This window comes from Eubalaena glacialis, chromosome 11 (genome assembly GCF_028564815.1).
Source record: "Eubalaena glacialis isolate mEubGla1 chromosome 11, mEubGla1.1.hap2.+ XY, whole genome shotgun sequence".
NCBI classification, from domain to species: Eukaryota; Metazoa; Chordata; class Mammalia; order Artiodactyla; family Balaenidae; genus Eubalaena; species Eubalaena glacialis.
In genome coordinates this window covers 69,637,756-69,663,127 of record NC_083726.1, presented here as the reverse complement: position 1 = coordinate 69,663,127, position 25,372 = coordinate 69,637,756, and the positions used below count along the sequence as shown (strand labels likewise).

The window sequence follows — 25,372 nt, the reverse complement described above, 5'->3', positions numbered from 1 at the left end:
TGAGATGTTGCTACATAGCTCATTACAGGTGTCATTATTCTCTAAGAACTTGACCTACAGTCATTTGGAAGCAGCGTCTGCCAGTTAGTGAAATCCTCACGCCTAGAGCTAATGGCATTTCAGGATAGATAAGGCACCCTGCGTCAATAGAGCAACTTGAACATTCTCCAGATCCTTTACCTTAGCCTGGAGAAAACTTTGATGTCATTTGTGATTCCTGGTGTACTCATGATGATCTTTTGCGCGATCTTTCACTCATTTTTTCATCCACCAAATATTTATTTAGCATCTAACTTTGTATGACAGCATGGCAGGTAAAATGGACTACGCAAGTTTAATGCATAATCCTTTACAGCAAAAAAAAAAAAATCTAATCAAAAATCATTGTCAGCTACATAAAATTTCAGGCAAACACAGAAGTACTCCTGGGAAAAGGATTAGAAAGCTACATCCTGGAGTCTTATGGTGGTTGTCTACAACCACTGCAGGCATGGTGCTGATAAATGTTTAACATTTGGCTCTCTGTTCTCTAGAGAAATAATTCTAAGATATTGGTTCATTTATCCATTTGTTTAGGGAAGATAGAAGAAAAGAAATATGAAAAAAGTAGACTCATTGAAAAAAGAATATTTATCAACAAAAATACATTTTTTAAAAATAGCTCTACTCTGTAGCACTTGCTTATTTCTATAGTCTACTTCAAGCTACAACAGTAATGTCAGCCAGCTCACAAAGTTTCAACTCTTATCAGCCAGTAGGAGCCCGCTCCAGCACACCACTGACTGGCTGAGAAACATTTACTTCTTTTAACTTTTCTTATTTTCAAAATGTCTTTAATGATAATAGTGGCTGTCCCCAGGGATGGAAATCAGGTGGCCGGGGAGTGATGAAGGTAGACTTTTTTCTCTATATCTTATTGTGCCTTTTAAATTTTGAACCATGGGATGTATTACCAATTTTTTTTTTAATTAAAATTACAATTTAAATTTTAAAAATCTTCAGTAAATATTTGTTACCAAATAGATTTAGATTTTTAACATTTAAACTGTGATCAAAGGCAGTAAATGATACTTTTTACCATCTCATATGCAATTAATACATGTGTATATATGTGAAACATTGAAACAACAAGATGTTATATGTTAGAATGCCAAAAGGAGTGGCCCAGATTTAAAAACCTGGAGAAAGAAATTAATGTAAACTGGGACGGTCACGGTCAAGGTAAAAGCTTCACAGAGCTGTGAGTGAAGTTCTGAAGTGTGAACCGGACTTGGATGAGCAGAAAGAAAGAGATCTACACATAGATGATGAGCAGACTGGCCACCGTGCCTGGCATTTATACTCCTACTGAATGATACCACTTTTCTCCATCTCTGCCAGGGCCGGAGCTGACATTCCCCGCAGCCTCTATTTCTCACTGACCTCTCCCTACTTCATCTGGAGTCAGAGCAAGATGCACAATAGCCAGATATCTCAGGATAGCTCACTGCCATCAACCCGCATGGAGATAAGAGTGAAGTCAGAGACTGACACGAGAAGCAGGGAAGCCGCTTCACATCATCTCTAGTAATAACATTAATGTTTATTTAGTGTTTGCTCTGCAGCAGGTACTCTATGGTCAAACTCACGAAGCCTAACTCACGGGGGAATAACTCAACCTCTCGCTTTCTACCAAGAAGGCAAGAACCTGCGGTCAGCGGAGCACCACGACCTCATCCCACCCACTCCCAAAAGCAACTCGGAAATGAGCTTCTTTCCTCATGAGGAAGAGCTCTTCTGTGAACTAGGACAGACCTGACGGAAAGCTGGATCCACATCTAATCACTGCCAGTTAAAGGATGACAGATCACCTGTTTATTTTGATGAGCATTTTTCAACATTTAACTGGTTTACAGCTAACCATCCTTTGAAGCACATAAATGTATTCACTTATCCAGGACCATATTTTGCAAGCTAGTCATCTTAATGGATACCTCAGATAGTTCTACTGAGCAAAATTTGACATTTTTTGGATAGTTTGGCTTTTTTAATGACAAAAGTAAAATTTTGTGAGAATTTGATTTCCCTGATTTAATTTGCACCCAGTAATGGAATACTCTTTGGTCATTAATGAACAGATTATAAATGAATACTTATTGGCATAGGAAAATCCTCAAAAAATTTTGCTAAATTATAAAAAGTTATAAAATATTATGTACAGTGTGATTTAATTTTTTAAAAAAATAGTATATCTATACATTTTAAGTAGACATTTATAACTGAAAGTATTCGTAGAAACTATCCCCAGGGGGATAAAATTACAGATGATTTTTGCTTCCTTTTTTGTGATTTTCCTAATTTGTAAAATTCACTATAAGTATCAATATTATATGTAATGTTTGAAATTTGTAGCATAGTTAAAATTTCGACATTCTAGAGGATCCATCCATCAGTACGCGATAGTAGAATCCACACTACTTACCCAGAAAAAGCCTGGCCCTGCCCTTGGGAACTGCTTACTTCAGCCACCACAGGAGGATGTGAGTATCTTCTGTTCAGGCATGGCCTTATTCGGCTCCTCAATTTTTATAACAAAATGTCAGTATTTCCTCCAACTCAATTGCTGCTGAGGCTCAACACTTAACCCTCATTTAACTGTCAACAAAGAATAGCTGCAATTTGGGTATTTATCGGAGGAGTCTAACTTGAATTCAGTATTATGCTCAAGACACTGGGAAAAGCAATTGGTATGGAATATTGCCTAGAAGACATGGTATTTTATCAGGATTTCATATAGGAGGCGCTATTGGCATTCTGAGCAGTAAAACTTGGTTGCACAGAACTTTTGTGCACACTACCAAGGGCCTCGAAGACAGTACAACTTCAAACACCTTTACACCTAGATGCACGTTACTGGCATCGTTATAGATTTGCTTTTTCTGAAGCACGCTGTGGCTTGATGCTACCAGCTGACACAAGGTCCTCTGAACTTGTTCCTCTAAAGGTACTCACTATATTTTACCATAAAAGGTCACAGGAGAAATAAGTCTCTGGTCTCAGAACCAAGAATAGTTGCATTCCCTTATCATCTAAGTGGTTGTCTATTTCTTTTTTGCCTTGGTTTGCATATTTCATTTTATTTTTGTCTTATTGTCCTGTAGATATCTCTATAAACCTCCTTAATTTTTTGTGAAAATAAGCAGAGAATAAATAAGTGTTCAGGAAACGATGACACTAAAGAGATGGGTGAGAATAAGACTGAGGAAAGAAAAACACCTTCAGCAACAACAGGAACAAAAACAATACAGACCAAAGCACAAGGTCTGTGAGGTGATGGGAGGTTAGGAGATATCACAGTGGATGCGTAAAAATACTGGACTTGGGAATCAGAATTATGCTGAGTGTAAAATAAGTCAGACAGAAAAAGACAAATACTGTATGATTTCACTCATATGTGGAACCTAAAAACCAAAACAAATGAACAAACATAACAAAACAGAAAGAGAGTTACAGATACAGAGACAAACAGGTGATGGCCACAGGAGACAGGGTTTGGGGCAAGGAGAGAAATAAGTGAGGGAGACTCAGAGGTACAAACTTCCAGTTATAAAATAAACGAGTCACAGGTATGAAATGTACAGTGTGGGGAAGATAGTCAATAACTACGTATGTGTGTATGTATGGTGCCATCTTAACTTATTGTGGTGATCATTTTGAAATATATAGAAATATGCTGCATAACAGGAACTAATAGTGTTGTAGGTCAATTATGCTTCAAAAACAAACAAACAAACTCATAGAAAAAAAATCAGATTTGTGGTTCCCAGAGGCGGGGGATGGAGGAAGAGGGCATTGGATGAAGGCTGTCAAAAGGTACAAACTTCCAGTTATAAGATAAATAAGTACTAGGGATGTAATGTACAACATGGTAAAGATAATTAACTCTGCTGTGTGTTATACATGAAAGTTGTTAAGAGAGTAAGTCCTAAGAGTTCTCAGCAGAAGGAAAATAATTTTTCTATTTCTTTGATGTTGTATCTATATGAGATGACGGATGCTCACTAAACTTACTGTGATAACCACTTCATGATGTATGTAAGTCAAATTATTATGCTGTACACCTTAAACTTATACAGTGCTGCATGTCAATTATTGATATATCTCAATAAAACTGGAATAAAAAAATCAGAAGAGGTGGGTTTGGGTGCTGACTCTGTCACCATCTAGATAAGTGATGCTGTGAAAAAACAGGCAGAAGAGAAGCTAGTCTAACAACTTCAGACACTGAGAGAAGGCACAGCACAGAGGTGCAGGAGACCAGCTCTATAATCACACTACCTGAGTTTAAACCCTACCTGCATTTACTCTTGGGAGCCTTTAACAACTTAACCTCGCTAAGACTTGTTTTTCTTATCTGTAAAATGGTAATGAGAATAATGACCTTGCAATATGATGGGACTTTTGTGGATTTTTTTCTCTAGTATCATCAAGCACTTTATACGGATTTACAGATGAGGAACCTGAGGTTCAGAAGAGGTAAGTGATTTACCCAAGGTCACAAAGCCAGTAAGTCTTCGAGCTATGACTGGAATGCACGCAGTCCTTCTCCAGATCTGCACTCTGAACCGCTATCTAATATTGACGTAAAAGGAACTAACCCATGGAATGCACTGAGAACTGCGCCTAGCACACGGTAAGCCTTTAATAATTGTTGGCTTCCCAAGCAAATGAAAAGTGCCTTCCAAATAGACATGATTTTAAATATCATAGAAAAATATCTTATATCTCAAATATGGTATTTGTTTAGGTAAATGTTATCAAATTTAAAGATGATACAAAGGAAGAATGAAGAATTAATAATCAATTTAACAAGAATACCTGGAAAGCATGAGAGCTGAGCCCAAAGATTTATGTATAAATATGTTCATCACGGTGTTATTTATTAAAGTTAAAAAAGGAAATGAGTTCAGTATCCAAAAGTAAGAACACACACCGACACAGACAAAAAACTGGATTAAAATATGACAGAATTTCAACATCAGTCTTCTTCTGGTGATATGATTTGTATGAGTTTTCCTATTTCTTTATTACACTTGTCAGTTGTCCGCATTTTCTACAATGAAAATATATTGCTATGCTAATTTGAAAAACACAAATTATTATTTTTAATTGAAATAAGTCAATCTAAAGCTCTACACATAACTTTAACAAATCTATTTCATAGGAATAGTAAGATAGGATCTGTCTGACAGCAAATCTTCCTTCAAGGACCTACCTGATAAAAGTTGGGTATTTCGGTGGTCCATATCCTTACTATGTCTAAGGTGCTAAAAAAAATTTTCAAACTATTTTAATACGTATCAGTTGGAAAGTGCATAGATTATAAGAAATCCATGTTGGTCAAACATTTGTAGAGTTAATGTATTCAACTCTAGGGACCAAAAAAAACATTGACCATCTGGATGGGATGGTCGTGAGGGATGTCATCTGGAAGAAGGTTAGGCGAGTTCCATGTCTCTACAAATGGGGTAGTAGGAAGCCACAGGGCTTAGAAAAATCTAGTGCCCAAGATACAGGGGAAATTTTCTTAGCAAACAGAAATAATCGGCAATAAGTCAGGCTGCTCTGTGAAGGAACAATATCTTTCGCTGTATGTGAATCATGTTGCCTAAAGCCCACTGGAGAAGGGCAGGGTCGCAGTGTTACAAACGAGGAGCTCCCCTCATGTCAATCACCTGAAGACGAGGACCAGGAACATACCAAGGCGAAGAGCCCTGGTGAACCCTGGGAGATGGACCTCTCCCTTTCTTGCTCAGTCTTAAGGAGCCCAAGCCAATTACCTGGTGAGTGTCAGGATGGCACCCTCCTTTCAAAAACAGGCCAAAACCTGGGAGGAAAGAAACCCAAGTGAGGGGCCTGGGAAGTTATGCCAATCCTTTGGGACTAAAGATAGAATTAGATGGGGCCTTAAATCCCTGAGAGTAATCCAGGTAGAATGTGACCAGGAACCCTGCTCTCTGTGTCAATTTTCCATATTTTGTTCTCCACATATATTTGCTTCTGTTTGCCCTTTAGTATTTAGCAAAGATTTGCCAAGTCCCAGGCTGCCCCATCTCTCATAAGAGAAACCAAGAAAAGAGGTTTCTGCCCACATCTGAACAGGATTATTAAATCCATTATATATGTAAAACACTTTACATATATAAACTCTTTGATCCTCACAACTACCTATGAAGGAGGTACTATTTCTATCCTCATATTTCAGATGAGGAAATTGAGGCACAGAGAGGTTATATGACTTGCCCAACGTCCCCAGATAGTCATGAAGTGGGCATTCAAAATATGAACATGAAAGAACTTTCATTGTCAGAACTGTGGTTACTCTGTCAGGAAGGAATCACTTTAAGCTGTTTGATATTATTTAGTAGCAATTTATGTATATGCTAAGTGCCATGAATGAATTTCTTCTTCCCCCTCTCCCCTCTTCCTCACTACTCCCACCAGCTCTCCTAATCATGCTTCTACGCGTGCGAGAAGCTAGGAAATACTAGACAACATTTTGATTCAACACACATCCAAGAATACAGCTGTAACTGCCACAGTCTAAGAAGTGCGCTGAAAAAGAATTTATCTGTCTGTGATTAAAATTATAAGACTATTAAACTCTAAACCCAGGCAATATCCTAAAGAAACAGAATATGGTATTTTTGCGGCTAACTGTTCACCAATTAAGAGGAAGTATGTTTGACTTTAACATTGAGGAAGATAACTAATGAGGAAGTTAGTAATTAACAAATGGGTTTTAGGGATGGTGACTTCCCTGCGCTCTTAGCAACATCAAAAGCAATAGCTCCTTCTGCTTTTAGGCTGATCTCAACTACTTGTGTTTCTGATTTTGCATAATGTAGCAAAATTATTCTTGCTGTTTTAAACCAATCATGAATATCTTGCTTTTGTTTACTTCTCTTTAATGTGTTAATTTCACCATCTATAATGAAAACACAGGAAACTCCAGCAGCTGCACCTACCTGTGATCCAAGTGGTGAATGGAGAGAATCACTCCAGAATTTAAATGGGTCTGTTTTAGGGTCACCAGAACAGTAAATTCATGTTTATTTCTCAGCTTCTGAAAAAACTGTTCAGCTGTAGCAGTGGATGCTTTTATACTTCTGGGAGTATCTAAAAAAGAAACATACAGTAAATAGACTAGAACTTGGCTTTATAAAGCATCCTTTACAGGCAACATCTTTCAGAAAACATTACCAAGCAACTGCTGATAAATACCAAGCTCCAGACACTCCTGGTAAATTGGTTCAAAAAGACTTTTTGCTACACATAACACGGGACAGTAAACCACATGAATGACTGAGCTTGTGTTTCAGAGATCTTTTTTCAAAAATGTCTTTGAGGTGAAGAATCAAAGAGCCCTGTTTGAAGAACTGAGCTCCCACGTTTTCTCCTCACACTCTTCCTAAATCCTGGATACCACAGCCACGTCAGTGTCAACATTGAACAAAAGGATTTCCTTCCGAGAAAAGGACCTAAAAAACCATGATACAGCCATTTAGCTTCTCTGACACCTCGTGACAGAGAACTGGATTTAAATCAATGTGCCACCTTCCACATTGATATCTGTAGCCAGAAGGCTTGCTATAAATAGATTTTTTAAAAGATCATTGAAATTAGTCACTCTCAGCCTTCTGTGCAGTGGATGAAACATTAAGATCAAATTATCATGCCGTATTTTTGAAAGAAATGCACAGAACTCAATTCCCACGTCCCTCTCCCCAGGCGTAGAGAACACCTAGACAAGAGAGATTTGAGTGGGAGAGCAGATTTTTATCCGGCGCTTTCCTGTGGTTTAGTCGCGCACTCCAACCTCAGGACCCAGAGAACATGGGAGAAATAGCCAGGGGTAGAAATGAATTTAGTGGACAGGAAAAACCTATCATTCAAGCCGTCCGCTCACAGAGCATAACGCTCTCCTATTCACAGTGTGTGCAGAGGGTTGATGAGAGCCAGAAACACAGTTTCTGTAGCTATCAAATCGTTCTCCTCTTTTCTGTGCTTTAGACTAGATAGACTAGATAAGGAGTTCTCAATGGGGAAGCTACTGGCATTTGGAGAGAATAACCCTTCCTGTGGAAGACTGTCCTATGCACTACAGAACATTTAGCACCCCTGGTCCTGGCCCAGTGAATGCCAGTGGCACCCAGTCCTAGTCATTGTGACAACCCAAAGTTCTCCCACACATTCCCAAGCATTCCCTTTGGAACAGTGCAGCAGAAATCAGGCTGAGAACCACAACCTTGATGAAACAGAGATTATGAGATTAATCTAAAGTTCCCCACCTTTCCAGCCACACAAATTTATGGAATAAAAAAGTAATCACCAGGTCTGTGTCCATCACTGGGGATGCATAGACATGGAGAAGCCCTCGAGATACCCATAAAATGGAGGAGGGGACAAATAATCCCAATAAAATAAAAGAAACGCTGTCATACACGTAAGTAGAAAGTGGTGTTGGACCACAGAGGGAAAAGTAGCCAACATCATCTGGAGGGAAGGATCTCAAAACAGAAGGCATTTGGTCAGGAGTTCACCAGGTAGAGAAGAGAGGGAAAAGCATTCCAGTCATAGAAATAGCTTATGAAAAAGCAAAGAGATGTGAAAGGGCATGACATGGCTGAAACAGCAAGTAGCAGCCATTGCAGGATGGGGCTGGGTAGGAAAGCTGAAGAGGAGAGGCAGGGCTTTGTGTGCCAATGTAATAGACACTTGTTTCTGTCACCATCCTCAATTTACTCTCTAGGTAAAAAATAAAAAATAAATAATAATAACTCTTATCTGCCACTGCAAAACGATCCCTCCCCACACTTAACCCATGGCTTCCTCTGTGCTAAAAGTACCCAATCAGAGTGTCGCCTATTCCCATACACAGTAATTGATTCAGAAACAGGCACCTAATCCAGGGCAATGAAGTCAGGCCCAGGATACTGGTTCCAGGTTTTAGGAAAAAGAACCTTCCTAGTTTCCAAAAAGAAACTTCCTCAGTTCTAGTCAATAATCACAGTTCAAAAGCGTAATAATAATACGCAATTTCAGCCATGGTAAATGTAATAGTTTCTCCCTAGATTCCACTAGAGAGAAGACAGGCTTTGCAGAGATGCCATCCAATTCCTCTGAGATCCAAAACCGTCTGCTTCCCAAGGAGGCACAGAAAATGAGACTCTGTGGGAAAGATTTATCTAGTGTTAACTTTTAATCCACTCCAATTTATATACAAGTGAATCATTCACAAACTTCATGACTTCATTTCAATTTGCTAGATAAAAACAAATTAAAATTGAATTACAACTATTACACTGCCCCCACCCCCCGCCGCCCCGCCCCGCTCCGACCCTTTTCAGGCAGGTAGAGCTTGAGCAGCATCCTTTGTCTTGCTGAACAGGGTGATAGATGGGGACATAAATGAAGGAAACTGAGGAAGGACTACATCAAATACAGGAATGATGATCAGAGCCACAGAGAGATGGGAAGGTGTAGCCCAGGAAGCTTGAGCTCTTATAGTGAGAGAAAAGAAATTGAGAAAAGTGTGGCAGCTGCCTGACAAGGTGGAACTTTAGAGAAGAGATGCTTGAAGAGGATTTTTAGAAAGCTTTGTCATTTGGTACGCAAAGAAAACCTTCACTAAATCTCTATATTATTCTCCACTGCGTTTGGAGTCAGATTTGTGAGAAGGGTTGAGAGGCTATATTATTTGTGTGGGTTTTTAATTGTTTTGTTTTGTTTTCAGATGAAATGACACGTGAAGACTGACCTTATGATGAAAGGAAGAAGGACCTAAAAAATGGATTACATTTGAGTATTGTTGGTAAAAATGTAAACCACCACATTTGAAAACACGAGGAAGGCAAGTGTAGTTGAAGGGAAACCATTTTTTTAAAGCAATCTGCATTTTGGAAAAATTTCTCTGGTAGCCATGTGGAATATTTGAAGAAAGAAAAAAAGCTGAACATTGGGAAAACTCTTGAGAAACTGGCAATTCAGGTGATTATTGACTTTTTGTTAAATTTCACATATTTTAAATATCACATTTTGACATCCCTAAACTACCTTTTCTAGATCAAATTGATGTTTTTGGCTTTCACCGGGAATCGTGATACAGAACTACTTACTGGTTCTTTCACTGCCTGTCAGGCATGTTGATGCGAGAAGGGCCAAGTGAACCCCAGATGGATATCTGCATTGAGATGCTTGAGGAAGTGCTTAAGGAGACCTGCAGGGCAGAACCATCATCTATCCCGCCAGGGTGCTAAGTGTGGTCCCACAGGGTCTCCTCCATCCAGCTTAGACTTAAGCCTATTCACTTACGCAGGGTCACAATTCAGGACACGCTCTCTCACCCTGTCTAGGCTCTCCTCCCAGCCCATTACCTTCCTGTTTTGCTCCCTCTGTTGCAGTTAGAGTGACTTGCAGGAAGAAGGGACTCTCCAATACCAAACATGTCCTGCAGAAGCTCCATTCAGCCTATGCTTTAGGGACAAGAAAAATGAAATTCTTTTTTTTCCATCCTGATTAACCAAGTTCACTTGTATAGAGGTTTAAAAACTGGGTCTTGCATGAATCTATAATCCCCAGGTGAAGACAAATTACTGAATGAGGCAGAGAGAGCACCTCTAGGAAGTATAGTAATTTTCAGCTTTCTGTCAACAGAACACCATCTCCCACCAATCCTTACCTCACCTTAATGATATTTAAATCTATTGTTCCCCCTTAAAAACGTGTGTTTCAAAAATTTATTATGCCTGAGTCCGGGAAGGATTTGATGGGAGCCTGAACTCTGTGAGTAGCTCAAAACAATTAGGGAGTATAATAATTTTATTATTATAGAATTCAAGAGATTTTTAGAAAGCAGAATCTAAAGAATTTGGTCACTGATAAAACACAAGCAAAAGGCAAAAGAACAGGAGAAAACTGAATCCAATTGAATCCAAAGTTTCTAGCTTGAGAGACAGAATGAAAGGAAAATGCAGTAGGAGCATGATGGTACCCAAATGGGATTTCAGTTTTAGAAACGGTCGTTCTGAGGTGTTCTGGAACGTGCATGTGGACATGTCCGGTAGGAGGCTGGCACTACAGAATTTGATCTCAAGAGAGAGGTCAAGGTCAGCAGTATAAATGTAGAGGTCATCAGAATACAGTATCTAAAGTCATAGGCATGCCTGAGTAAATCATAGGAATCACAGGAATGAGAAGAGGATAAAAGGATGGACCATAAAAACACTAAATCTGTAGCACAGCAGGGACAACATATATAACTTTGTACACGTACTATACAATGCTGCACGTCTGGCACCATACAACATTTGTCCTTCAAAAATGTATAAATAATATATTTTCCCCTTTGAACCCACATTCCATTTTATTCTCACAACGCTTAACCAGGACAACTATTACAATTCTGTGATTCACCCAAAGGCACCAGGCATGCTAGAGGTGTAATGGGGATTACAATTTCTGGTCCAGTATTCCTTCCACTAAATTGCCCTGCCTCCTGAATGTGGCATCCTTACTCATGCTTAACTGCCACTCACAAACAGAAAGGCAAATTCGGGAGCATCAACATAGAAAATAATCTAGAAAGAAGTAATTATATAACATAACATTTTTAGTTCCTTAAGTGACTCGCTTAGTAGTGATTTTAAGAAAGGTCACTTTCCCCATTTGCATTTCTGTTTCCCAATTTGTAAAATTAGCACTCCTGCCTTCTATTTTCATCTCAAAGATTATATACCGTTCAGAGAGACTGCTGAGTTCCTGTGATTATTACTCTAAGATCCAACTCTAGTCCTCACCAGAAAGTCAAGTCAAAGAAACCACCACGTGAGAATAATTTTACTTTATTTTTGTTATCATTTCAGTTTTCAGAATTCATAATTAAACTCAGGTATGTATTAAGCAATTTCTCAACAAGGTCTCCTGTTAGGAACCACACATAAAAAATAGATGGTTATGAGAATAAATTCTCAACCCAGAAAAATAAGTTTCCAATGCCAGCTATGCAGATGACTAGCTGTGCTTGGCATGTAGCAACACCACGTGTTGGCTTTTAGAATTATGATACATATTATTATTACTCTCACAAGCAATGAGACTGTGGAACCCACTAAAACTACCAAGAGCCATTATACCCTTGTGGTGATTTTCTGAGCTTACTTTCATTCCAAGTGTCTCAAACTCAGCCACAAAATACCAGTTCTCACATATGAAAATTAACATAAAAGTTTCTGGCAATGAAATTATTCTTAAGATAAATCCTGCCTACCACCCCGTTTCTAGAGAACTGTGAATGATCATTCTTTTATGGACAAAAATCAAAGTAAGCTGAATTTCTTTTCAAAGAAGGGCTGACGACCATCATTTGAACTGCCTCTTCAGAGAAAAACAGGCTGAGAAAAGGGGCCCTTAATTGCTACTAGGAAGCCTTACAGAAGAACTTACCAGCACACTCATGCTGTATTAGGTCTTTTTAATTGGAGAACTACTTGAGTTTAAAACAAAACTTTCTTTCCAAGTTTTCCATTTTTATTGCGTGCAGAAGCCTAAAAATCCCACTAAGAACACAACGGGTGGCATTTTCAAGCAATTATTAATAAATAATGAAGCAGGTCAGAAGCAATTACATCAAAATATTCATTTTTAGTCATGGGACAACCAGGATGGAGTTTGGATGCAGTGTATCCTCCACACACATAGTTAACGGGAGAGAGGAGAGTGAGGGCGAGATGGAGAGACAGAAACTGGTTTCTTTCTATATAAAATAGACTGTAGCTTAATGCAAGTGTATCTGTGGTAGCAAATATGGATGTTTACTGAAAAAGAATCAGACTAGAGCTTCTTTAAGTATGTTTAGTGCATTAGTAGTAAAAGTAAAGAGAAGGGATCTGTCCGTCTCCCAATAACAAAGCAATCGGTAAGAATTCTTTTCTTCTTTTGCACTTAAACTGCATCACTACAATTGCCATCATGAATCAAATGAGTCTCTGGCCCCTGACAGGTGTCTATCCTGTCTGCAGTGTCTAGAAACCTAAATTGATTTCCCGCCACATAAGCAGACTAATAAAAACACCATGTGCAGATTCAATTATAAAAACATTCTAATCTCAGGCATCGAGTGGTTGACTTAGAATGTTCCAAAACTCACCAAATTACCCTTTTATTCAGTCTCTAACTATGAAAGGTTGTTGTCTTCTAAATTCAGGTTAGAAATATATGAAATTAGAACTATTATTATAGCAATAGTTGTTGTTCATTGCTCTTATTCTCCTTTCAGTATATCCATGCCTTTATAGTACAAAACTTTAAAGGCAAAAATAATAACAATTTTAAAAGCCATTAAAATTTGACTAACACAATATATGCAGTTTGCAAAGTCCTTAAACATCAACAATCTCATTTAAGCCTAGAGCAACTTTGAATAAATGGGATTATCAGCTCCACAGTAATAGAAATAACAGATGAGGAAAGAGAGGCACAGAGAAACCAAGACACTTGTGATTATCTCTGTAAGTGGCTCAAAATCAGAGCTGATTTCCATCAACTTACTGTTTTAGGAACTTGTTGGTTCAAAACTTCGGGAGTTTCCTGAGTGAAATCTGAAACTGAACACGTACACGAAGGGCAAGGAGAGACCACAGGAAGAGGCAGATGGCTCCGGATTGGTAGGTGGCAGGTTTAACAAACAAAGGAACTTACACACCAGGCTTGTCTTGGGCGTTCGCAAGACAAGTACATCTCTGCACTCGCCTACCAGAATTTTAAAAGTTTATATAGAAGCCTTAACTGGGTTCAGTCACCAATGCCATCCAGATGGTCTCAACAACACATTGCTTTCTCAAGGCAGTTGCTTCCTTGAAAAGACCTCCCACTGTGGGAACAGTGGAATGTACATTTCAAGGACGGGAGGGGGTGAGGAGCCTCTGATTGCCCTGGTCCGGCTTGTGGGTCAACTGGCGGTCATGTCCTCTCAATGACCTCCTCCAATAGCACTACCCAAGGCAATTATGAGAGGATATGGGAATAAACCTACCAAATTCAAGTGGCAGAGCTTGGATTCCACCCCAGGCCAAGGGGCTTCCTATCATTACAGGAGCACAACGCATACTCTAGAGAGTAGATAAACCCTCATTTTTAGTTAACTTTTATAAAAAATATATTCTGAAGATAAATAAATACATTTTTCTTGATCTTTGGATCAATTTAGGTTTTTCAGATCTACAAAACTATTCATATCACATAATCTCTCAGCGGATACTTGAAACTATTAATATGTAAACAATACTAAATTTTAAAACCAAAAGCTTTTTAAAAAGACAATTTTAAATAATTCTCCTCAAAAAAGTTATTGGGCAAAATGTATGAGTAATCCACAACTTTTTTTCATCAGCAAACTCACATCTGAGGATGTCACATCCTCACCCTTTAGACATCTATATGCCCTTTACATTCCTAGGTTCAGGGAGTTCAAGGACATACTCTTGGGATGTCAACTTGGAAATATCCCTTCATTTAACCCCAAAACAATCTCAAAAGTTTCTTTCAAATCTACAGCTAATTATAATTTGATTCAATGCATAATAAACATATGTACCTTCATGTATTATTTACAAAAAATGTTTGTTGGCTTAATGTTGTGAATATCTAACAACATAAAAATATACATACATAAGTGAATATAATCAGAAATCAGAAACAAAAGCATCCACTAACAAAAACAAATAGCAGATTCTACTCCTGGATTTAGCAACTTACTGATTGACTTTAAATAAATCATTGGAATTTTCACTAGTAAAGTAGAACAAAATGTAGTCAGGGTGCAGGGGGGGCTACAAATAATAAAACACCTCTATACTTGGAAGCTTAAAATTAAAGTATTAAAATTATATACATAACAGACATAAGACAAGATGTTACAGTTATTCCATTTTGTTTGTTTTTATTCCATGGTAACAAACAACTTTCTGATAATAATTGGCTTCCAAGGTACATTTTCCTTCGGACACAGCAGGAGTGATCAAACAGTATGAGTATTCTGATTTCATTCATTATTATAATCTTCATTGTAGATTAAAATTAAAATTGGTACTTGAGTTTATAATCAGATTAATGCTTTTAGCTAGTGTTTAGCTGCCCCTCAGAAATTCACCAGTGAAATTAGCAGCTCTTCTGTTACCAGCAAAATTAAGAAGGTAAACGAGCCGAAACAGTATTCCTCTTTATCATCTCTTCTCTTAACTGCAATACTGCTCAAGAATATCAAATAGGCAGAAATACTAAGCAAATAAAGGGAATATGATGATCGATGACAATGACAATGCCAATAATGATGATGATGATAATGACGATGTCATTCACAACTTCAATAGACTGGTTGCATTCCTCTGTTGATTCTGCCTCACTACTTATGGTTAGCAGTCTCAACAACCTCATTTGAACATATGTAGCAGATTTGAGAATTAGTAATTTGCTAGACCTTTATTTAAAGTAGTCCAAAATATTATATCCAATTGAACCTAAACTGTATACAATGTGTTGGCTAATATCATGAGCCAATACATTAGGAAAACTAAATTCGTGGACCGTCATAATTTACAAAACATGCTTTTGCCTTGACTAAAGCCACTGAAAACTTGAATAAATGTTTGAATTTCTTTAAAAAAAGAAAAAACTTGAGTTTTCACTGGTCCTGCCATTAATAGTAGATGAAAAGGCTCAACTGCACCTTCCTATACTGATACAGTTATGATGGATGAGGTATTTCTTAAATTAACAAACTACTCATCTCAATAGTGAAGTGTACAAATTCATCAATTATGTAATCTTTCTTTTCTCTTATAAACTATCCCATATACAGTACCTAGCTATATCTTAAATACACATATAATTACTCTTTGTAAAATGTTCATCTATTAAGAGAGCAACTAGAAATTCAAAAGAAATATATATAAATTAGTTTTTTAAGTGAAAAGTGAATCATAAGTCATTCCTTTATTTTCTTTGAAGTCTGATTAAATATTCATACAGTCCCTGAGAAGGGTAAGAGAGAAAAAAAATATGTGCATTCACAAAGCTGGCTATCATTTTATCCACATGCATGTTAGTGTTTGGCTTAGCTTAGCAGATTTATTAGTGCAAAAAGAAGGAAGAAAACATACAGGATCAAGGTGAGATTTTCATTATATATCTTCAACATTCAATTGAACCTATTAATTGACAAGAATAAAGAATAGGTATCTCTAAGATAGTTTTACATCTATAAAATTATGAAGGTTATAAATTGTGCAACCTCAAATTACACAAGCAGATTCTAACAGAATCTCTGCTGAATAGCCAAAGAGATAGTAAGTAGTGCCCCATCAATTATGCAGAGCTGAAGTGCTGAAATACACGATTTCATCTTCTACCTAATAGGCCAATTTGACCTGAGACATCAATTTTGGGAGTTCTGCTTTTATCCTTCTTTAATTACAATAATCAGATTATTTTAGAATAACAAGACACCAAAATATCTGTTATCATGATTTATCACCCTATTGAAATTGTGCTATATTTTACGATTATTCTTTTCACTGCAAGAAAGAAAACAGCATTATAAAGTACCAAAGGACACGGGGCATAGTATAATCAGTTTCTCAGTTCAGAGTCTCAGACACCAGCCCTTATGTCAACCTCTGCCCTTGTTCCCCAGGCCCTGTATCTGTCTCCCCTCCATTTCTGAACCAGTTACGATAAAGATGCCAGAAAATTAGAAATGATGCTAAGAATTAAGTCTTACTGCTCAGAGATTCAACAAAAAAATTAGCTCTGAGAATTTGTGCAGCCTCTAAAATGAATCATTTCCCAGACCTGCTATGTTGGCCCAATATACAAAGTTGAGCTGCTGCTTCAGTTTCCCAGCCTAGAACTCAAAACCCTGCCCTGCCCCCCCATCTGCTTGGTTGAGGCTCTAATGCCCAGTCAGGATCTTGCACAATTCTCTCTGCTGGTCCTCAGGAATGGATGAATCCTGCTAAAAAGTGTCAGAATGCTAGATCCATCAAATGATGCCTGCCTGCCTTTGAACTGTGGAGGCTACTGGACTTGCCCCATTAGCAGACTGGATACTACCCCAACTCCCACTCATCTTCATATCCTCCCCTCATCCCATCTTACCATCCTTGTGGAGTTTTTCCTGCTCCTATGAGTTTTTTTAAATTATATTCTCTATTTAAGTGAGGATACTCTCCCTGGATAAAGCACAGAAGATTCACTTACTGTCTAAGCTCATCTCTGGACTTCACTTTACTAGAAGCTATATAATCTCCACTACTGATTCATCCATTCCCAGGAGGCTTACATCTAATCCTACCAAGCTTATGTCTCTCCCATTTCAAGACTTGGATTTCTCTTTAAGTGTTCATTCCTGGCCTAAGGATTGGCTCTAGTTTCCCGCTCACTTTCATTAATTCAACAAATATATATTGAGCACTTGCTATGTGCTGAGCATTCAGCAACGAAGATCAGGAATAATTCAATACGATGAACTGCCTACTGTGGCAGAGACTGCTTGCTGTCCTCCAGTAGCAATAATTACCTTCTTTTTAGTAATAAAACTCCCTACTTTCATCTGGGCACATGGCTGTCCACCTAGAAACTACATTCCAGCTAAAGAGGCCAGGTGACTTCAGTTCTGGCAAAAAGCATGTGAGTAGAAGTGATATGTGCTATGATCCAGATTTTATTATTGAAAAGGAAACTGACTGCTCTCCACTCTCCTTTCCCTCAGGCTGGAATCAGGATATTGTGGTAGCAAGCCAAGTTCTTCCATGAGGACAAGGGCATTGTGGGGCCTTGAATAATCTCATGTGGCAGAACTACCCATCAGCCGTGGAACACCTGCCTACCTCTAGATTGTTAGGTGAGAGAGAAATAAACTCCTTTCTTTTTTTTAATTTTTAGTGGCGTATAGTCTATTTACAATGTTGTGTTAGTTGCTCCTGTACAGCACAGTGAATCAGTTATACATATACATACATCCACTCTTTTTTAGATTCTTTTCCCATATAGGTCATTAGAGAGTATTGTGTAGAGTTCCCTGTGCTGTACAGTAGATGCTTATTAGTTATCTATTTTATATATAGTAGTGTGCATATGTGAATCTCAATCTCCCAATTTATCCCTCCCCCCTTTCCCCCCTGGTTACCATAAGATTGCTTTCTACATCTGTAAGTCTATTTCTGTTTTGTAAATAAGTTCATTTGTACCATATTTTTAGATTCTACATATAAACGATATCATATGATATTTGTCCTTTCTCTGTCTGACTTAACTTTACTCAGTATGACAATCTCTAGGTCCATCCATGTTGCTGCAAATGGCATTATTTCATTCTTTTTATGGCTGTAAACTCATTTATTAATTAAACACTGCATTTGGGGGTCTCCTTGTCACAGGAGCTTAGCCTATTCCCTAAGTAATATGTCTCCCCAACTCTCCTATGACTCACTCAGATGGTCCCTGAGGTATCATTCTTTAAAACAAGTATCAGCAGATGTGAGGTGGTATCTCATTTTGGTTTTGGTTTGCATGTCCCTTATGATTAGTGATGTTGAGCACCTTTCCATTTGCCTGTTGGCCATCTGTATGTCTTCTTTCAAAAAATGTCTATTGAGGTCCTCTGCCCATTTTTTAACTGGGTTATTTGCTTTTTTGACTTTGAGTGTTATGGGTTCTTTATATATTTTGGATATCAACCCCTTACCGGATATATTGTTTACAAATATCCTCTCCCATTCAGTAGATTGCCTTTCATTTTGTTCATGGTTTCTTTTGTTGTGCAAAAGCTTTTTGGTTTGATGTAGTCCCACCTCACATCTGTCAGAATGGCTATTATCTAAAAAACAAGGAACAGTCTACTGACCCCTGGAAGCAACAAATGTAGATATAATTTCCCTTAGATAAAAAGCAATACTTTTAGAATAAAATTCTTTTAGAATAAAATAATACCACTTGCAGCAAAATGGATGGACCTTGAGATTATCATACTAAGTGAAGTAGTCAGAAAGCGAAAGACAAATACCATATGATATCATTTATATGTGGAATCTAAAATATGACACAAATGAACTTATTTACAAATCAGAAACAGACTCACAGACATAGAAAACAGGTTGCCAAAGGAGAGGGAGGATGGGGGAGGGATGGATTGGGAGTTTGGGATTAGTAGATGCAAACTATTATATATAGAATGGATAAACAACAAGGTCCTACTGTATAGCACAGGGAACTATATTCAGTATCCTGTGATAAACCACAATGGAAAAGAATATGAAAAAGATATATATGTATAACTGAATCACTTTGCTGTACAGCAGAAATTAACACAACATTGTAAATCAACTACACTTCAATAAAATAATTTTTTTTAAAAAACGCAATTCTTTTATATCTTTAGTTATGTTTATGCCTAGAAAGTAAGACCAAAACAATGTGATGATTTGCTTAGTTAGAGCAAGTCTAGATGCTATAGAATCAAAAAAGAGACAAATAATTCCTGTTACCTTGCCTTCATCACTGCTGTTGATATGTATATTGGGGGCATATCCTATCTTCTCTCATTCTGTGATAGGTTTTCCAAGTGCAGGGATCAATTTTGTAATTCTCCTTCTTGGCACAGCCCATGTAGAAAATCAATATGCGGCCAATTGTCTTGTTCATTGATGACTTCCCCACCTACTTCTATGCCTTTTCATAAGTGTTCGTTGTTTGCTCAAATAACTAAGTAAAGGCTAGAGATTTATTTTGCCTTCAAATACTCCTTTGCATTGCCACCCAGTTTAAAATTTATGATATAAAAGGTAGAATAGATGATAACCCCAGTGAACTAAACTAGAATACGTACAAAAAATTTTACAATAATGTTTTATATTGTTATCTATTAAGAACGAAGGCTCTCTCCTTTCCCCTTGCAATACAAACTGGCAAGTCTGCAGAGGGACTCTAGATTTACGGAAAGAACTTAATCCTTTGTAGCACTCTGAGAAGAGCATGTTCCTAGAAAAAGGAATAATAGAGGTCTCAGTTAATGACAGGTTCAAAACTTTCCCCTCAGATGATTACACTGCCGGTTGAGGAGTTTCTTAGAAATGTTACAAATTTCCAGAAAGTCAGAGAAAATAATTTCTAATTGAATGGCAAGAAACACCTTCCTGAACCAAATGAAAGCACTGGACTTGTCTTCTCTCAGCTCCACCATCAGTTTTGGGATAGTTGTGAGCTGACCTACATAGGATATTCAGAACACTTAACAAATTAATGTTCTTGGTTTTTTTTCTTTTGAAAAAACTATTCAGGCAAAAAGTCTACACAGTGGTCTACAGATAGTTTTCCTCACTATATTTTACACCCTTTAAAACAGAGGAGAACCCAGGCATGAAAATAATCCTGGAATTATACTGCAATCAGGATTTAACATGTCACATCCCACCTTCTTGACAATTCTTTTTCTCTTACGATGGTCTATAGCTCTGATTGTTTATTACGCACTTTCATTATTTTTCAGTATAGCACTTTGTGCTGTCTTATGTCTTTCTCTGTTTCTTATGTAATTGCTTTATATGCTAATCTTAAATCCTCAGAAGGACTGATTTTAATCTCCTTGAAGGCAACGAGTGTACATTTTAGTTCTCTTCTATTCCTAACTACCAGCAATTATGGTCCAAGATAGAGAGAAGGAGTTTTTGATAAATATTTGTTGAATACAGTTGAATTAATTTTCCTTTTTAAGGTCTGGAAGATAAAACAACATACCCACCTTGGTTGTGTAAAGATGTCATTCCCCTCCCCTCTTAATTCTCCACTGAAGCAAGGTTTACAACCCTGAACTCGCTGTACAGCTATAGGCAATGCCTGATAATCTCACAGACAAACACAACTGACCCTGAACGCAGGTTTATGCAGAGGTCCTGGGTGGCATGGCCCATACTAAGTACCAGTCCCAACTATCTTATTAGTCCAGGCTAGGAAAATTGCTAGAGTTTAAAATTCTTTTGAAACCATAATGTCTGAGTGTATCTTAAAACAAGCTGCTTCCTTTCATCCCAGAATTTCCTGTTTGAATGCTATCCCAAGTCATATATTTCTTCCTCTTTAGTTCCTATTCCAATTCCACAAAATTGTTTTCTTTCTAGAATTTGGAAGATAAAATGGGTATTTCCACCTTAATGCCATATTTAGATATGGCTCTGAATTACATACAGATATGTGAAAGATATATTTCCATTTCTAATTTAGGAAATTAGGACCAAACATCAACAATAATATTCCCTATTTAAATACCAACATCTAATGATTCATTCACATATTTCCTCATTTGCATAGCTTCTCTCCCTTATCTGCACAACCTCACATTCACTCACTAGAAATATACTCTAATTTTGTTTTTCTTCTGAATTCTTATTTTCAGTATTCTTATTCATTCTTTCCTCTTATTTCATAAAGTATGAGCATAAATGCAGAAGATATAGTATATGTTAACACGTGTGTGTATATATGTGTGTGTGCACACATACATACACTCACACACATTTTTGCTATGGTCAATCTACAATTTATAAATGGGGCTGTTTCTAAACCATCATTGATTGATCAGTTTTTAGGACTCTGGCCTGCATTTTTACACAGAAGCAACACTTTACATGATGGTTAGGTCCTGAGAAGACTCAATCTACTACAATATGCTGTGGCTGACTTAAATCCAACAGATTCTGGTTTCATAAATCCAGGATGCTGAACTCAGAACACCTGGAACCTCGATGGGCAAGGGAGAAATCTGGACGCCAAGATGAGGTAAAGGGATGGGATAACTGAACAAGCTGCAGACTAGATCCTGAAGAAGGGAGCCAGCAGTTCAATATCTAACAGTCAGAGAAGTAAATGTGAACCCTGGCTTGGTTCAAGTTGGGAAATTCAGGCAGAGAAAGCAATCTGTGCAAAGCACGTGGTATGCAGAAGCACAGTACCTTCATGGACCCACCAGTATTCTATACCGTTTATACTGCTGGAGCATAAGGCGTGTAGGAGGGAGGGAGGTGGGAAATGGAAGGAGTTGAGACGGGTGGTCAGGAACAGATCATGGTTCTGTGATCAGCCTTTGCAGAGACACTGTGTTACTCAGAGAACGGTAGGGCTAAGACAAAACCAAAGCAGAAGCCCAGTTATCTGAACTGGACCAGCAGAGTGAGGCGGAAGGAGAAGGGATGGCTTAGCAGGCATATAGCAGCACAGCACCAGGCACCAGTCATTAGCACAGTGAATTTTAATGAGTTGTACGCCCACACTAGTGGGGTGAGGTCCCAATAAACTCCCTGTCCTGGTCAGAACTGGCTCAGGAACTGGGAATGTTTGGCATACAAGGCCTCATTATGCAAGCCTAAAAGTGCTGAAACAGACCACCCTTGACAGCTTGGCCTCTAGGTGAAACCACATTCAAACTTCACACTTAGGACCCTAAGAATGTCTTCTCCCTAAACAGCCCCATAAAGGGAATGGAGATTCTCCATCCCTGAGCCACATTAGGCTACAAGAGCAAAAGCAGGAGCCTGAGATGCTCCTGGCAGCTCCGAGGGAATAAGGGAAGGAGGGGAGAGAAGAAACTCAGGGATCCCAGCACTGATGGAGAACGACTAAGATACCCAAAGCCAGTAAAGAGGGAAGAGAAGTAGTCCTGGGGTGAAGAGCATTCTCTAACTGGAGCGCCACTGGCATAAAAGAGACCTCCCCACTCACAGAGGATGCTTGGAGATACTGGCAATGTCTGCACATGGATCGGCTGAGAGGTTTCTGATGCTCAAATTCAGATGAGTGTGATGGGGAAGCTAGGGCTAATATTTTTCTTCTTTTTGTGGATTCTTCTAAGTCTAAAAGAGAGATTTTTATAAAGAGATGAAGAAGGAGCTTGTACTTTAAGAGGAGGGAGGCACAGAGAGCATGAGGTGGTCCCAACAGTGATCGATGCTGCTGCCCCTAAGGAGTGGTGGTCACCTCTCCAGTGACCCCTGCAGCCAGAAACAGCAAGCTCTGCGACGGTAGAGACCGGGCCTATTTCCCTTCCACTTCCACTGTATACATAGCACCGAGGCTAGTGCCTGGCACAGAGTGAGCCTCCTACAAATAATTGTTTAAAGAATAACAAGAGTTAGTATTTACTATGTGCTTAGTATACGAGGCACTTTTCTAAGTGCTTTCTTTGCATTAGCTAAGTGTCCTTATTTACAGAGAGACCAAGTTACTTGTTCTAGGTTGGGGTTCCTCAAGCGCAGTGCTATTCACGTTTCAGACTAGATAATTCTTTGTTGGGGAGGACCCACTGTTCTGAGCACTGTGTGATGCTTAGCAGTATCCCTGGCCTCCAGTAGAACCCCACCCTGAAGAGTGACAACCTAAAATGTCTCTAGACATTGCCAAATGTGCCCTGTGGGTCGTTCACCCTGGTTGAGAACCACTGCTTAGGATTTCTAGCTGATAAATGGCTGTGCCAGGATTTGAGTCTGGGTCATCCACCGCAGAGAATGCCCTTAACCTCTCCATCTCAGCTGCCAGAAAGCACACAAGCTAACATTTAGCCACTGCTTGTTAGGAACCACGCACCCTGTGAGCGCTTTCCCACACCCTCTCATCTCATTTTCACCATAGCTGTGCGTCTGAATGGCTACCTTGAAACCAAACACTATAGAAGAATAATCTAAAGTATTTTTCTCAACAAGTTGATTCATATCTTCCAGATACTTTTGCAAATATTTTTGGAGGACTAAGAACTACATTTTGGTTTTCAGGGCTAAGGCCCTGACTCTTCTGTCCCATTTTTGGGAACTGCAGTGTTCCTTACAGAACTCAGTAGATTAGATTGTCCACATTAAATCAATTCGGATTTCTGTACAGCATTAAGGACTTATATTGTGCTACTTTTATTACAATATCCTAAAATCATCTTAAAGTAGAAGCACAAATCAGTGGAGAATAGCTTCCCAAAGATGTGAGCTCCAGGAGTAAAATGGCCTTTTGTGAAACTTGCACAAGGGGGACTTGATTGTAATGCTGCCAGTGCCCTTCACAGAAGCCTCGACTCTAAGAACAACAGGAGCAAACCACAATCCACAGAGCTTCTCTCTCTCATTTTAAAAACTTATGTCGAAACTGAAGTCCAAGGGGTTTAATTTCAAATCCTTCTACCTGTCTTTAGTATTTAGAATACGTAGGATGAAAATATCCTTTATTAAAGGTAATAAAACCCACTGAGTAATACAGTATCAGAATTTGGTATCATGGTGCTTCCCAGAGCACAAAAAGGACGTCTGAAATTATGTCGACTGAGGCTACCTTGAAAGGTCAGTAAGAACTCTTATGTCATTGACTATAGTGAAAACCCAACAACTACCACTCATCGGGAACAAGTGTGAAAAACGTTTTTTGTAAGTAATGTCAATATGAGTTACGTAGGTAATTTACAAATTGTGAGCACCAATCTTTCACTGCAGAAATGGACCTACACCTTGAATAATCATTTTTGAATATGTGTGTGCACTCTGGACTAAGTGTTCACTGAATGTCTATGCTATTCCCATCATTTTTTAGCTTAATCAAGCTGTTTAACCTCTCTGGGCCTCAGTTACTTTGGCTCCCATCCGTAAAATGGGAATAATAATAGTACATAGGGTCATTGTCAGGATTTTTATATATATATATATATATATATATATACATATATATATATATATATGTATATATATATATATACACACATATATATACCACTTAGAACAGTGCTTGGCTATTAATAAGTGATATTAATAAGTGCCCAATTAATATCACACACACTTTGATATTCAAAGAATTCAAACTGATGTGTGTAAATGGATAAATAAATACATAAAACACTTCTCTAACAGATGTAGATATGAACAGTCATTTCAACATGCACATCAACAGCTTTTAGCAGCCACAACTGTAAATGAGTTCATCAACTAAATGGGAATATGTTGAACTATGAAATTTTCTTCTGCTGGTCTGGGAGCATAGCTTCAACATCTGAGAAGGAGGAGGACCTGATGACTGTAAGATGGCAATTTTCAGAGTGTGATGAGGGGATTTAATTTTGTGCAGCTCCCACACCTCCCCACGCACGCTTCAATCTGTGCCACATGAGTGAATTTATGTTACACTACTTCCTGTTCTCGTTATGATCTTTGTAAAATTTTTCTCTCATTCCTTTACACCATCTGTGAAGGATTATTCTGTACCATTGTACTAATTATGCTTCTGCAGAATATTTATGTGCCCCTTTGGTAACCTTGGT

The 25,372-nt window shown here is 38.3% G+C and overlaps 1 protein-coding gene across 3 annotated transcripts in view; it reads right to left on the bottom strand.

The window, feature by feature from the left end:
* Positions 1–25,372, bottom strand: part of NELL2 (neural EGFL like 2) — a 481,448-nt gene that overhangs the window by 313,034 nt on the left and 143,042 nt on the right. For all 3 annotated transcript variants that reach the window (XM_061206304.1, XM_061206303.1, XM_061206305.1), the window contains exon 4: positions 7,008–7,158. In XM_061206304.1, the coding sequence (XP_061062287.1) occupies positions 7,008–7,158 (151 nt within the window). The remainder of the gene's footprint in view (positions 1–7,007; positions 7,159–25,372) is intronic.